We start from the raw sequence: 15481 nt of genomic DNA, 5'->3' as shown, positions 1-15481 counted from the left end.
AGCTTGACAAGCCTAGCAACAGTAACTAAGGGGGGTGGGACTTAGCAAATGGTCCGTTAAGTTTAAATCTCAAGGATGGAGAGTAGTTGGTATTTATTTATTTATTTTGAAACCTGATAAAGGACAGAAGCTCTTTGCCGAGCCGCAGAGGGATATACCAGATCCTGATCAAGTCAGGCAGAGGCCGGATATTACAGGACTTCTCCTTCGAGTGGTTTGAGCAGTCCAGGGAGACTGTTTCCATTTCCTCTCTCAGACTGACCTGCTCCACTCTGAATGCAGGGCAGCTCTCCAACACTGACACATTCTTTCTACAGTCTTGGCCAAATGCCACACGGTCTGTGGCCATAAGAACACCTTCCTATCGAACGTATAATCTTTGCACTGTATAGGATGGAGACGGACTCATTACCATGTAGAACCTGTTGGTATGAGTCCACTCAAAATGATGGGTATTTTGAGAGTGGAGTGTGTCCACAATGAATTTGTGTGAAGGTTATTCTTGAAAGGGGATTCAATCATTGTCATCTGAATAATAGAAGATACTGCATTAAGCTGCACCGAGGACCGTTCTTATTGCACATGTTGGTGGCTGCAAATGTAACTAATTAAAGTTGCTCTAATCATTTTTTTTAGATTAACAATGGGTCAAATTAGTATATTAAAATTGTCACTTTTAGGAACAAACTCTCAAAAAATGATTACCCGACAGTTCTCCTAAGCTATGTGAAGTATTTTAGAAATGTTCTGCTCACTGTCTTGGTTTTTGTGCGGCCAACGTTACTGTTTTGGCTTGCTCTAAAAAAACCACCGTACATTACCTGCCCAACACCAAACAGCAGACAGACAAAGTTAGTGACTAGCTGGTGAACAAGTGGCGCATTTAGCAGCTAAAGACCCAGTTATTTCCCAGGAGTTGGTGAAGAGCCGTACAGAGTGACAAGGAGAATGAATATTGGACATTTGTCAGGAGACTGGAAACACGACTCCAAATTAATACTACCATCGCTCCATATCTTCTGGATGAATACATGCAACTTTACAAGGTGATAATATGTTAATGTTACAGTTTGTTGCACTGTCCAAAACACTCAAATTCCATTAAAATGCAGTAAATTGCTTGTTATTTTTACCAATAAGGATAGGCTGTGGAGAATACCATTTATAATTTCCCCAAATTGTTAGTTATATATCAACAATATGCAGAAAAACATGTATATGCATGCATTATGGGACAAAACAACTGTGAATGAAATATTAGTGTAACACATTAAATACTTACATATACATTTGTAACATTGCAACACTGCCAAGTAAAACATTTTATTAAGCCTTATTCTTTCAATATGTCAGTGGTTTCATCAGCCACAGTAGGAAGGCAGATGAGAAGCTGCACAGTTTGTGGACCACTGACTGGATTCTCAGTAACAAACCCTCAGGTACGTGTGCCATTTCTGCTGCAATGAAGTGATTATGCGATGGTAATACAGTGATATGATATGGATACAACATTGTAAAGGGCGGTTTATGCCTGAGGCTGCAAACCTCAACTATTCCCCCCGGCCTTAGTGCAACATTTTGAAAGACATATGCATGGTTTGTCACAATCTTATGCAGTTGAAACACTCCTGTGACTGTCAGAGGTAAAATTTGATATGATGCTCTGTTCATCATTTAGTAATGCTTCTCTTCTCTGTCTTCATCCAAACCCGGCTCATCGAATGCATTAGTGACTGTGTCTGGTCAGTAACCGTCAGTGACAGGTGATTAGTTTCCACACTGATGGCACAGACCACTGCTTCACTGTCATGTCACATGCGTGCACTGCATTCCCAGCGCACCCGAGTCTGTTCTTAATTACACGCTTGGCTGCGGATTAGCTTGTCAAAGAGGGGTGCTATCTACCAGGGGATGAATTACCATCTGTAAAACTTATTTACATAGAGTGATTTACATAAGTGACCTCCAGGTCATCACTGATAGCTTGTAAATTGGGGTGGCTCATTCCTGTCCCTCTGCCAGTGTTTCACCTGTTGTAATGTTAATGCCACACGGTGATGCCTAATTGTCATGTAAGTGAAAATTATGAAAAGCATAATGTACCCGATGATACATACGCACTATCAACTATTTTTTATACGTGGAAACCATTAAAAGTCTACAGCACAACACTGATTGGCAGCACTTTATTTTGCAGGTTTGTTAATTTGTAATTAGTTACTGATCATTTCTTAAGGGCTTTCTTGGAAATAACTGTAATCTGGTGTTAATTAGAGACAGAAAAAGTTCTTCTTCTTCTTCTGAGACTGTTCTTTTAGTTGGGTTTAAAAACTGTTTTTATTTTCCAGAAATCCAAGGGAACTGATTTATAACAGTTTTCTCAACGGCACCACCTTTAGCCCCGTCCCCCGTTAGAGGTGCATTTAGAAGAATTTAAGGCTCAGTGACAATTCTCACCAAAATGCACCTTGGGAGTCGTAGCTAACTTTCCATGGGATTTTTTTATGTACACAGACCTGTGCCTTAGGCTCTTTATGAAAGAAGAAGATATAGTCCAGTGCTGTTGTTAATATTTTGTACTGATGATTCAACCAGGAGTGTTTCTGTGGTCCAACTGTGAGTCATGTTACATTGTCTATGGGAAAAATGAGGAGAACTTTGACTTCCAGTACCAGGGACACCTGTTTTCACTGTATTGAACTTGAAAGGGTGCGTTTTATTGCCTCTATCAAACGTAACAAAGTTTCACTTTAACTGCTGATTAACACTGAGTTTCTCCTAATTTCTAGATTTATTCTAATTAAAGTCCCCCTCCACTCAAAAATATGTGTTTTCTTCTCGTTCTGACAGTTGAATGTTTGAGCTTCACTGTGCAGAATGATGTATGTGCAGAGTTTGATGCTAGAAGGATGTTTTCACATTCATCTGCTGAAAGTAGAAAGTTTCTCTGGGCTCTTCTGAGTTTTCAATAGTTTGGAAATAAAAACTTCAAGCCAACAGTGCACATACACTGAGAATGGACTTCACAGTGTAGGAGGAGAAATCTTGTGTCCAGCAGGAAAACTTTAGAAATAAACAACATGTAAATAAACAACATATTCATAGATTATGGAACTTTTATTGAGTTAGAAGGACTTTTTCTGTGGAAAAACATTCCAATCTGATTATCTGTATATAACGTTTGATGATCTTTAACTTTCTATACATCTAGCAAAAACTCACAAATTGGACCTGGCCTGCTTGCAAATCTGAATTATTTATATGCTTTCAGAAAAGTTACACTTCTACTATTTGCATTTCATAACATTTCTGGTCACATTGTTTTCTGGGAAAAACTTGCACCTCTGTCACAGAATTAATGAATTTCAAATAATTTTGTCACAGAACATAATCCATATCTGGATATTTATTACTGCATCCATCAGATAAATGAAATATGCAAATTTTGTGGATGCATCTGTTGATGAATAATAAAACATGGCCCCCAGAGTGTTTGAGTATTAGGTGATTATAACTGCTTGTTGTTATATGTCAAAAATTCAAATCTACCATATATTTTACTGTGTATTTTGCCATTGGGAAGCTTTTTTTTGGAAGTTTTTTCCAATAACTCTTTCCTCTTCTGATCTCCTGCACCACAGTCTAGTGTTGTTTCACTGATGTAATATGAGTGATAAAAATGCAAGAGGGATACATGGCTGTTTTCACATCTCCCCTATTTCACTGTGAAAACCACAGAGCAATTTTCCGCTGGTGGACAAGCTGTAAGGTCATTCCATCAATTCTTGTCAGCTTAGGTAACATCATTTCAGACCAGGCACTGCCTGCTTTGCAGAGGGCGCTAATACAATAAGAGGATGAAATGTCACAACAAACCTGAAATTGCACCTCTATTTTCCCGTTCCGTGCAAAGAAGGAGAAAAAAAATCTAATTCTGCCTTTAGTTTTAATGAAACACGATCACCCTGTTGTTCAGAAGCCTCGTGTCCTGTCAACTGCGTGACCCTATTAACACACACAAAACACACATTTGCACACACATATTGACATTCTCACAAATCGAGTTCGCACATGTAGACACACTTTTCTACGCCTCCTAGTCTTTTGTCATGAGGTTCCTTATTCAATTTGTCCTTCCCCTCCTATCTCCCTGATTGTACTTCTTGTGGGTCATGTTTCCTCAGGGGGTTGTTAATGGCAGTATAAGTGAAAACACAAAATATAGGAAGCAGCAGAGATTCCAGGAAATGGGAATGATACAGTCTGAACTGATGGAGGGCCTAAGGCACCATATGTTCTAGGTGCACTGTGACTAACACATTTTCTGGCAGCTCACGAACACAGGATTTATAGGCTGACACAAAAGAGTCTGTCTACAGCCTAAAAAAAGATTTTCTACACATCGTATAATGGACTATTTTATCAACTAATATATAAATTGGTGCACTTCCCCTTTGGCTGAACCTTTAAAATAAATGAAGAAAAACATCTTCAATCACTGTCATAATACATGGTGGCAGAATTCAGAACTCTGCGGGCATCATAGTACAAAATAATGCAGTGCTGCATACATATTACACTCTTGGTTTGTCCCTTAAGCATTGGTATTTGTATTTGATTTAGCCTTTCGTGCATGCAACGTCTCTTTCTAATTAGTGCGTACAGTTAATATAGTAGACCTCCTCCTAATTAGTTTGTCATAGCCTGTGGTTAGTTACAGTTTTAGTAGACAGAAAAATCTCACACCCTTCACCCACAGGCAACAGAAGAAACACCTCACACCCTTCTGTTGACTGGACCTTTAACTGTCAAACTTGACAAGTGTTATTCTCACACGTCTATATGACAGTAACACTGTTTCACCAAGTCACTTTACTTAAAGGAGATGTATGTGCGTATATATGGTTTAATTAAAACTAATCTTACCTGGAGGAATTTAAAGGTCCAGTATGTAGGATTTAGAGGCATCTAGTGGTAAAGTTTCAGATCGCAACTAACTGAACACCGCTCGCATCTCTATTTGACGACCTGGGAATGAGAACGGGCTGTGTGAACTGTGGCTGCAAAAGTCATGAAAAAACACAAAAGGTCCTATCTAGAGTCAGTGTTTGGTTTTTCTTTTCTTGGCTACTGTAGAAACATGGCGGTTCAATGTGGCGGACTCCATGGAAGGCGGTAGGAGCTAACGAAAACAGAACAATTCCTTTTTTCAGGTGATTATACATAAACATAGCTATGAATATTATATTCCATTCGTGCCAATAGAGCCTCCTAAATGTTACACACTTGACCTTTAATCTGCCTGGTAGAAAAATATGTAATACATCTGCGTGCCCCAAATGAGGTTTGCTGTTTCACCACGACAACATGAAGACAGGATGTTATGTTGGTACTGAAAAACAGGATCAGATTAGTGTGAATGGACATGCTTTTTTTATCCTGTCCTTTATATAATGGCCTAAGAAAGAGGTTGTTGGGGAAAGAATCAGGATGTTTGTTGGAGGATGCGACATAATGAAAAGATTTTTTTGACACTTTTGAATTATCAAATTATCACTTTTGAGTATCTGCACAATACGTGGTCATTGAGAAAAATGTGTTATAAGAATTTCTGTTGTGTTTCTGTGTTAAAGCTGCAGCAGGTAATTTTTTGTCATGTTTGCTGAAACTTTCACTATATCAGAGCTAAGATAGATAGTTGATTGTTAAAGCCTCCAACTCAAAGCATCTTTATATCTTTCTCGGCTCTGATTGGTTGCTTTTGTCCAGGCCTGGTGGATTCAAAAGCCTTGAACGACCCAGAGGAACCTGATTTTTCCACAGATTATCTGTCTCATGTACTACTGTCAAAATATAGTGAAAGTTTTAGCGAGTTACCTTCTGCAGCTTTAAGCATGTTTTATTTTCTATCATCTATGGTTTGCAGCAGTATTATAAAAAAATTAAAGAATCCATTCATTCTTTGCAGTTTCATCTATTTTGACCAACAAGCCTTGATTTATAATCAGAATCAGAATCAGAATTGTACTAATTATACTTTTCTAGAGTGATTTATTTTACATAGCATACAGTTAAAAAAGTCCACAGTGGATAAAATAAACCAGTGTTCCAGTATCCCCGTGTAATACAGCACCACAAAGCTTTCAAAATGTCCATAAAGTTGAATAAACTTTCACACACAGTCTAAACAAAAACTTAAAACTATTACTGTTAAGCAGGACTGCATTAGATTGTACATGTTACTATACTTTCTGGTGTTTCTGTGTACATTTTAAGCACCATCATGTAAAGAATTATCTAATATTGAGTAACAGGTGAGGTATAATTACTTCCTTGTATTGTTTGACTACTGATATTTTAATCAGTATTAATTGAATTCTGGCCACTTGGCAGCTGTCAACACAACCTCGTCACCTTATCAAGTTATCACAGTGAACATGTTAGCAAACTGTTGCCTATTAACACATCTACTGTACCAAACTGTATTTTGTTCTGGGAATAAAAAATACACTACATAACCCCTTAGAAGCAAAGTCATTAAAGACCTAATTTAACTTTTAATTGTTATACACATTAAATATTACTACATACACCCACCTATCCTTGCAAATCGCATTAATCTGACTAATTATAATTAAATTGATGATTAAATTATAATTTTTTTTTGGCTACTTGGAGGTAGTAGAGCAACCTGTAAACACAACATATTAGCTATATAAAGTTGTGGCGCAGATCAAACAATTACACACATTCACTTGGTGTCATGTTTCTGGCCACCTGATCATATATTTACTTTTCCTTAAGCTCACTCCACCGACTCGTGGTTTTCTTTGTCATATATGATACTAAACAGAATATCTTTGGTTTTGGGCTGTTAAAGACTCTAATAATTCAGTACTTTACATTGAACTCTGGCAAAGCATTTGTCACTAATGTCTGACCAGTGCTAATTATGTCTTTTCAGATCTCAGTTGCTGGAACAATACAGTATTTTTAGTGTTCAACCATTTTGTGGTATTAGTCCATAAGACTGCACATTAATTTGTGTGATGAAGTGTACAGGCTCCATGTCTGATTCTACACCATCAAACCTGCGAGCGTGACAGGAGTGTCGGCCCCAGAGGCCTAAAGCTTTCACCGTGACAGACAGCTCAACAGCCATTACGACAAAACAGCAACATGAGCCGAACCAGCCAGTAAGACTCAGAGATAGAAGAGGTACACGGGCCTTCTTTAGAAAAGAGGGCAACGGGAAGCAGCTTGACATCAGTGACATGAGGAAGTCAAATGAGACAAAACTAACGACTAAAAACGACTTTCTCTTCTTCTACTCAGCTTTCACTCCAAACTCATAACCAGCTGGTAATAGTAGATAGTTTCTTTTTTAAAGACTTTTTAAAGCCAAAAAACACATTTAAAAGAATTCATTGAACAATGTGTTTGAGTGCTGCAACGCAGCGGTTCCCAACCTGTGGGTCGGGACCCCCACTAGGGGTCACCAAAGCTTCACGGGGGGTTGCGAGGACTTCTTGATTCTAAAGGGTCTAAGAAAACAAACAAAACAAAAACAGAAAAATATACACAATAGGCCTCTATCTCAGCATTTCATTCATTTCTCTGAAGAAAACAACATTAATTGTAAATTTGAAATGAATAACTTTGAATCTAAACTTTGAAGACCTGATCACAATCTTATATTATTATTATTATTATTATTATCATTCACACAGTCTTCACTCTGTGTTTTACTTTTTTTTAAATAACACAGATTTGTATAAAATGTTCATTATGTTGTATTACTTACAAAAAATAAAATGTATTAAATAAAATCATTTTGTGTATCTTATTGTATGTAATTTACTAATTATCAGCATCTTATTGTCCAAATTGTCCATGTTATCTTATTGTATGACAGAGCTACGTAACATCCAGTTTTAAATACTGTCGCTGAGAATGGCAAAAAGTTTAAATATTTTAACTTTGGACGGCAAAGTCGTCTTTCAACTATAACTGACCACACCATCTAATTGGCTAATTAGCTTTGTAATGTTTCCAATGAATCAGAGTGAATTGTGACTGAAAGGATGTTTTGCTGCATTTTCATCTTTACTAGTCAAAGTTAGCTACCTACTAATTGGAGTAAAAATCATTTAATTCAATTTAATTGCTGCTCAAAGGCAACTGGCAGCTTTTAAGGTGGAATCTATTCTTCCATGTTTCTCAATGCAGTTGATGTCATGAATCAATCAAACCACTTTAAACATCAATAAGATATTTTTATCCATTACATTTGTTTTTATTGGCTCTCTTGCATGACAACCGCTTTCATGATGATTTCAACCGGATTATACAAACAAATGTTACCTTAATTAGCTAGATAACCAGCTTGCAACAGCTCTCAAATAAGCCGGCAAGTTCTGTCAACCTCTGTCTGAAATCAAGGACCTATTGTTTAAAAAATTACTATTTGGAGTGGTACATCCCTCCGCCCCCGTTTTCATTGTAAACATGAACAGAAAGCGTGACATGCGTAGCAACAGTAACTAAGGGGGGGCGGGGTGTAGTGAATGGTCATTTGTTGTGTTTCAGTAGCAAATTGCAGTATAATACTATGCTCCAGTGGAGCAACAAAAAAAAATTCTCAGCTTTGTTGTGCTCCTCCTCATCCTGTGAGGCTCTCATCGCTCTGTGCACTTGGGGCCTGATTCTTTAATCAATAAACCAATGTTACTGCTCAATAGCTCAGGAGAGGCCTCGATCAGTGCGCTAGCCTGGGTAACACACAGCAGGTTTCTACATTACTCATGCTCCTAACTCTTTTGTCATTAATGAAACTGATGATTTTTATTTATTTTGGGAGAAAGAACTGTCCCGTGAAACAGTCAAGGTAAGAGATAAGAAGATGGCATCGCCTGTACTATTAAGTTCATGAAGAAAGATTTTTATTATTTATTCATGGAAATGGATTCACATTCATGATAGTTCCACAGCTGGGGAGCAGATAACATCACTAGAAAGTAGCACCTTCGGGGACGTCCCAGTTGCCATTGAGCTTCAAAATTAAAATGTGGGGAGGAAACACCAGAGAGGCCTTCAGAGAAAGACAGATGAAGGCGTTATCGTTTATAATGCTGTTCACAGACTGCTTACAGAAGAGCTGATTGGTATTCAAGCCACTGTTTGACTTTTGTCTTTATCACATTCATTTTAATGAAAAATGTGTTCCACTTGGCCAGTCATTATCTCCTCCTCCCACTGAACTGGCTCACTGACCCTACTCTGTCATATCTGTTTGATTTTAACCTCTAGTGTCATCAAAACACTCCTACATTAGTTAATCGTATACCCCCTCACTTGTGTTAAGGTGCAAAGAAAGGATAAAGGCTGGATGAACTATATAAACCCTCCTAATGCTGTATTTATTTCCCTGGCCACCTTGCACTTACAAAAAGGAGGGAAAAAATGCGTTTTATTATTCTAATGATTACAGCTATAATGGCATGGGCCTTTGAGGACTGGCGTTTGGTCTTTCAATGACAGCTGAGACAGACATTTTTCCACGTGTTATCTGCCACAACAGGAACAGACAGTGTCTCCAGTGTTCTTTTGTGGTCTACAGTGAAATGTTGTATCAATAAAATACAGAGACACTAGACAGTGGGTATGAATTATTGAAAGGCACAGTGGTTCGGCTGGGGTTCTAATCTCCACAGTGCAGTTAATTTGATGTTCTTGTTTTTCTGTTTTGGATTCAACCTGCAATGCACCATCCGTCCCTGCAAATACCACGGACAGAGAGGAGCAGAGCAGTGGGAACTAAATGAATGATTCGCTGATGCTAATGTCCTCTGCCAGCCAAGGTCTTGTTTAATAAACCTCAAGATGAGATGGGCGTGCGAGAAATAATGTGATCAAAAATAAGCCTTGTCAATTCAAGCCCACACACCTGAAGCTGCAGCTGATAATGGAAGTGGAATTTGTAATGAGGGTGAGCATTGTGTGTGAATTTGGAGGAGGGGGTTGCGAGAAGATCCCGCCATTCAGGAGCTACACAGGCTTAAAGGATATGTTTTGTAACCTGTACCACAGCTCTGAAGTGAATATCAATATCTGAGGCAGGCAGTTGATCAGTGGGAAATGTTCGCTCAGCAGAGTGTGAGACACAGGTCCAAGCTCTCATCTATCTCACTGAAAAAGTCTTGTGTTGCCTTTCTCTCTCTCTCTCTCTCACACACACACACACACACACACACACTCAGACACACACACACACACAGCAGGTGGGTCCGGAGCGGTGACATAGCGAAGCTTGATTGGAATAAAATTGATCAGCTCAAGATTCAACAAACTTGGTGATAAAGACAACGGGTTGTTATCTCCCAGCCGCATCAGGACAAGGGAATTCAAGTCCCAGGCTTTCTAATTAGCCGTTCTTATTTTATCATAATCAATTTGAAACCAGTGAGGGGATACTCAGCCAACAGTGGGGAGGGGGGGATTCGAAGGGAAATTTGCTCTGATAAAATGACTCTGCTGCTGAGAGCCCGATAGCTGCAGACATATTCACACAGCTGTACGTTCTCTAAGCTAATGTGGTCTTTTGCACTGACACAGAGGAGGAAATGGGGCAAATTAAAGCAATGGATTTTATATTCTCAAATCTCCCTACAAAGAAAAATGAAAATTACAAATAGATTAAAGAATGCATGCACATATTGTACATTCGGGAGCAACAGAGCATAGTTTCGACTAGGGTGGAGCGAGTGCTTGGCTGAAACGTATCCAGTTAGGACTGTCACTTTTTATCCGAAATCCGTTCAAACATGGTTCATTCAACATTTTCAAAGTGTAATAAACTGTTTCAAATTCAAAATTAAGTCTATAAGTTTGAAGTAGTTTGCCTTGTGATCCAGCAGAGGGCGCTCCACTATCAGCTTGACCTATTTCACGCCTCCGTGACCTGTCAGTAAATTTAACTAGTAATGTTATGTTGTGCACTAACAAAAATGGAGGACACTAGTAAGGGAAGCAACCGTAACAAATCTGCGGACTCACTTGCTAATGTTACCTTGCCATCCAAGAGAGGCAGCGCAGCGGAGGCACCACAGACGAACCTTGTCTGACAGCTTCTATTCAGCAAACTCAGCTTCAGCGGGCCCAGTTTGTAAAACTACCATCACCAATAAGATAGCAATATTTATATGCAAGGCTTTGCTGATGTGTGGCCCATTGGTGTGGTAAGAGTGAACATCTTATCCTATAGTAGTCTTTACAATATGTTTTACTGAGTAGTGTCATACATTGTACAACTGGTCGACCGACCTAGAGCCGGGGTCTGTCCGAGGTTTCTGCCTCTTAAAAGTACGTTTTTCCTTGCTGCCGTCGCCAAGTGCTTGCTCATGGTGGGAACTGTTGGGTCTCTGTAAATAATTTTATAAGGACTACGGTCTAGACCTGCTATATTTGAAAAGTGTCCTGAGATAACATTTGTAATGAATTGGCGCTATACAAATAAAATTGAATTGAATTGAAATTGAACTATTAATTTAGAGATCACTTTAATGAATTGCATGTCATTCAAAATTAGTTTGAACATGATTTCTGGAAAGTGACAGCTCTATATCTGGTATAGATAATTTACTTTTTACGAGTATTAGTATCAAACGAGTAAAATATGTAAATATCAAAAATATACCAACTTGTAAAAAGAACTTGTTCTGTAAATAATTCTCTTATTCTTTTGATCAAAAATATTGCTCTGAAGTGACAAGATAATTTTCTATTCTATAAAGCAACTTCTGATCAACTGAATGAATTGAAAACTTCTGGTTTAGGCACCACCCATGTTTGGTTTAAGCTCCGCCTACTCCAAGTACAAATACGAATACAGATTGGTGGTTGAACAGATGCAGATAATAGTGTACGCCCTCATCTCCTGTTTAAACAAAAAACATTCCAACAGAAAAAGTGCATCTTAGACATTACTATGTGTCATTTGAACACCCATTATTTGCAGGCTCCTGGATACTTAGTGTTGTGTTTGCTCTGCATTGTTCATAATGTAGAAGCAGTAAAGCTAGCATTAGCTGCTTGTTGTTCATGGTTCAGTTGTGGTGATGCCAAATGACCAGACTGTCAAAACTCACAGCAAAAAAGTTAGTCCTATAACCTCAGCACTCCATAAGTTTGAATCAGAACACATAGTAAAGTAACAAAGTACAGATGAGTCACAGAGTAGCAAAGTGCTCAAATCACAGATGGGGCTAAGCAACGGCTTACTAACTCCATATGTCTAGATGATGATAATATCATTTTTATAATCTAATGCTGTTTATTTCCGCTTTTAGTTGTTTTAACAGCATTTCCCCAAATCCCAAGACCATCCTGGGTTAAACATCAAGGGGCCACAGCTAGTTCAGAAGTTACAAGGAAGAAGTACCCTGCTTTGCTGGTGAATTTTCATGGGAGCAGTACATTTTATGTTGGGTTCGGCTGGTGACAAAAGCTGCCACCACATATGTCGCCTGCCTCCAGATCAGCCAATAGAAAAATCCAATTACAATAGTTGTGTTTCAACCAGTAGAGGGCGGCTGCTATCATTTATTTTAGCAAAATGTGTAGAATTTAAATACTACTTGTCTAAAATGTCAAGATTCTGACCTGAATCAACCAAAAACACTAGTAAAAGCTAGTGTGTGTTTCACCACAGAACAGTCATATAATTTAGTTTACAGCTCAAAAAACAAGTGTCCTTTATCCTCTTACAAATGGCATTTTTGCATTGTGTGGTAAGGATATTATAACTTTCATTTCTTGTGATTTTATACTTATTTTACGCCTTATTTGTCATGTTTCAGTCTGAAGAAAATCTTTTGTTTCAATTTCATAGCTCCTGCTTGTTGAACACAATGTGTGCTATAACCACACATTGCTCTCAGTAGGATTTCTGCATTATAGCAAAGAAAATATATACAAGGAGACATTTCATACAACCCCCAACCTAAATTATGAGAAGCAGCTTGTCTTTAGTTTCCATGTGGCAGAAATAATTTACATCAATGGCTGCATAACATGCAATGGCATTTAATGTCCCCACAGCTCAGTAGTGGATGCCAGTGGCACTGTGATGTACGTTCGATTCCTCCACTGAGAATGATGTGAGGTGACAGTGGATTTGGTCAGGATTGGTGTGACATGCACTCTGTGAACAGGAACCCATCCTTGAAAAAGCAGCCACAAATGATATTTCCTCTTTTCCTGTGCACCTGCTGACAGAGCTGAAGACCAATTTCTCAGTCATACACTCTGTATCGGTGCTCATGGATTTATAAGAAACGCAGATGGAAGAAGAGAGATTAAATTAGGATTAGCAAATGATTATAGATTACAGTTCTGGATATATAAAAGATATGAAATCACATCTCCTGATTTATTCTGCATTGATATTTTAAACCTAGTTTTCAGGATTAAAAAGTGTCATTTTTCAGCATTGTTTTAGCTCAGCTATCTAAAAATCTTTACACTGTGAGAGCTTGCTTTTTTAAATCTATAAAGCTGCAATTCTTCACACACCCTTTGGTCAAATTTTTTTTTTGTGTGTGTTTTCTGCATTTTAATACTCCACTCTGCTTCTAGACAGTTCAGCCAGTGTTTACTATAGTTTTACTACTAGAATTCACACAACAAAGACTTAAAGCACACAGCGTCTGCCAGAGTCCATAGAAGAGCTGCGCCATTAACAATGAATTTGAAGAGAGGGGTTATTATTCCTTTAAAGAGGCTGAAGTGCCAAAGCAACAGCTGCATAAGGCTGCAACAGATGTGTAAATTACCCCTCATGAATAAGTCAGAACTCTAATTCAGGATGTTGAAACTTTGCTGAACAGATTCAACACGCTGCTGATTTAATACATTACTGACTTTGCACTAACGTTGTAACATGTGCTCATATTTGTTGTTCACCCAGGCAAAGCAACATACATTTCTGAAAAGGTCTGTTTGTTTCTCATCTCTTTTCTTTGTAAGGCTGAGTGGTCAGGACAGCATCAGCTGGCATTAGTCAGCCTTAAGGCTTATCTATTAACGGTATAGAGGCTCTGCTCTCTGGAGCAAACTGCATTGGAGCAAAACATTGTGAGTTTGTTTTATACACCTATTGCTCCCTATTGCCCTGGGGTCACAAAAACTCATTAGGGGATGTAATAATGGCTCAATCGATGCTCTATTTGAGCAACCATCTGTGACCATACATGTGCTAATCAGAAGAAAAAAGAAGTAAAACCACAGGTTAAAATTAGCTTTGGCATTTACACACGTACACACTAAAGCATTGCTATTTAAATTCAGCTTTTTTTCTGATGAACTACTGAGCACGGTGCCTTACAAAGCACATCAGTAAAGCCACTGGCTTACACCCATTATAGATGAGGAGTTAATTATAGTCCTTACCCGGTTCTTTGCGGTCAGAGGTCTGGCTGGACAACAGGAAGAGGTAATCCTGACAGGTGTCCTGATCCAACAGTGTGCTGTTGTGAAGGCAAAGGTCAACAATTAGGGTCACAGCTTTCTGACAGACCATGTCATACTCCTCTCGGTCAGAACTCATGCTCCCAGCAGCATCCTCAGCCGTGTGTGCTCATCCAAGGGGACTAACACACCCACACACACACGCAGCAGCCTAGCATGCAGAAGATAAATGCAACTTGTCTCGGTCCTCGGCTGATTCTTCTCCTTCTTCCACAGTCTCTCTACTGTGTTTACACACAAACACACTCGAGTGCATGTGCATGTTTGTGTGTGAGTGTGCTCCAGTTTGTGTGTGGATGTGTAAAAGCTTGGCCATGATTGTTAAGTGCATAAACATGTTGTATGTGTGCTATGACATAAATCTGTGTGTGTGTGTGTGTGTGTGTGTGTGTGTGTGTGTGTGTGTGTGTGTGTGTGTGTGTGCAATAGTGTGTGAGGATTTAATGAATCACATTTGTCCCCAGGTGATATAAGAACAGAATTATTGCATCACATATATACTTAAGAAGCAAGTCAAATGAAGCATCACAATCATGAGCAATACCTACCCCCCTCCCACCCCACACCCTTGATCTGGCTGTAATGCCACAGCCACCACTCCTGCCCTGAGTTTGCACACGATAAAAACATAACGACCACTGGGGTTGTTTTTCTCGGGTTTGACTAACACGTCTGGTCCCTGCGGGTCAGAGTGTCTCTTGTGATAAGTTTCCCTCAAGCTGAACCACCTGTGACTGCCAGGTCTCACTGCTCCCACCGACAATCCCCCGTCGTTCTGATTGCAGTCCCTGACTGTTTACGACCTCTAATGATGAGGGTTTAACTATGTGTGTTTGTCTGTGTGCGAACTGAGGGAGAGAGAGAGAGTCCAATTTGTGAGGCTGTGAACAAACGGTCACTTAGAAATGCTGACGTATGTGTTTATTTTATATGCAACTTCACCTTGCAGCTGTGT

General features: G+C 39.0%; 1 protein-coding gene across 1 annotated transcript in view; it reads right to left on the bottom strand.

Annotated features, from left to right (window-relative positions):
- Window positions 1-14931, bottom strand: part of syt6a (synaptotagmin VIa) — a 61691-nt gene extending 46760 nt beyond the window's left edge. The window contains exon 1 of the mRNA XM_051425355.1: window positions 14449-14931. Within this exon, the coding sequence (XP_051281315.1) occupies window positions 14449-14605 (157 nt within the window). The 5' untranslated portion in view covers window positions 14606-14931. The remainder of the gene's footprint in view (window positions 1-14448) is intronic.
- Between the last annotated feature and the right edge of the window lie 550 nt (window positions 14932-15481).

Source organism: Dicentrarchus labrax, unplaced genomic scaffold (genome assembly GCF_905237075.1).
Source record: "Dicentrarchus labrax unplaced genomic scaffold, dlabrax2021, whole genome shotgun sequence".
NCBI classification, from domain to species: domain Eukaryota; kingdom Metazoa; phylum Chordata; class Actinopteri; family Moronidae; genus Dicentrarchus; species Dicentrarchus labrax.
The sequence above is the reverse complement of the archived record's forward strand: the minus strand, read 5'-3'. Positions and strand labels throughout refer to the sequence as shown.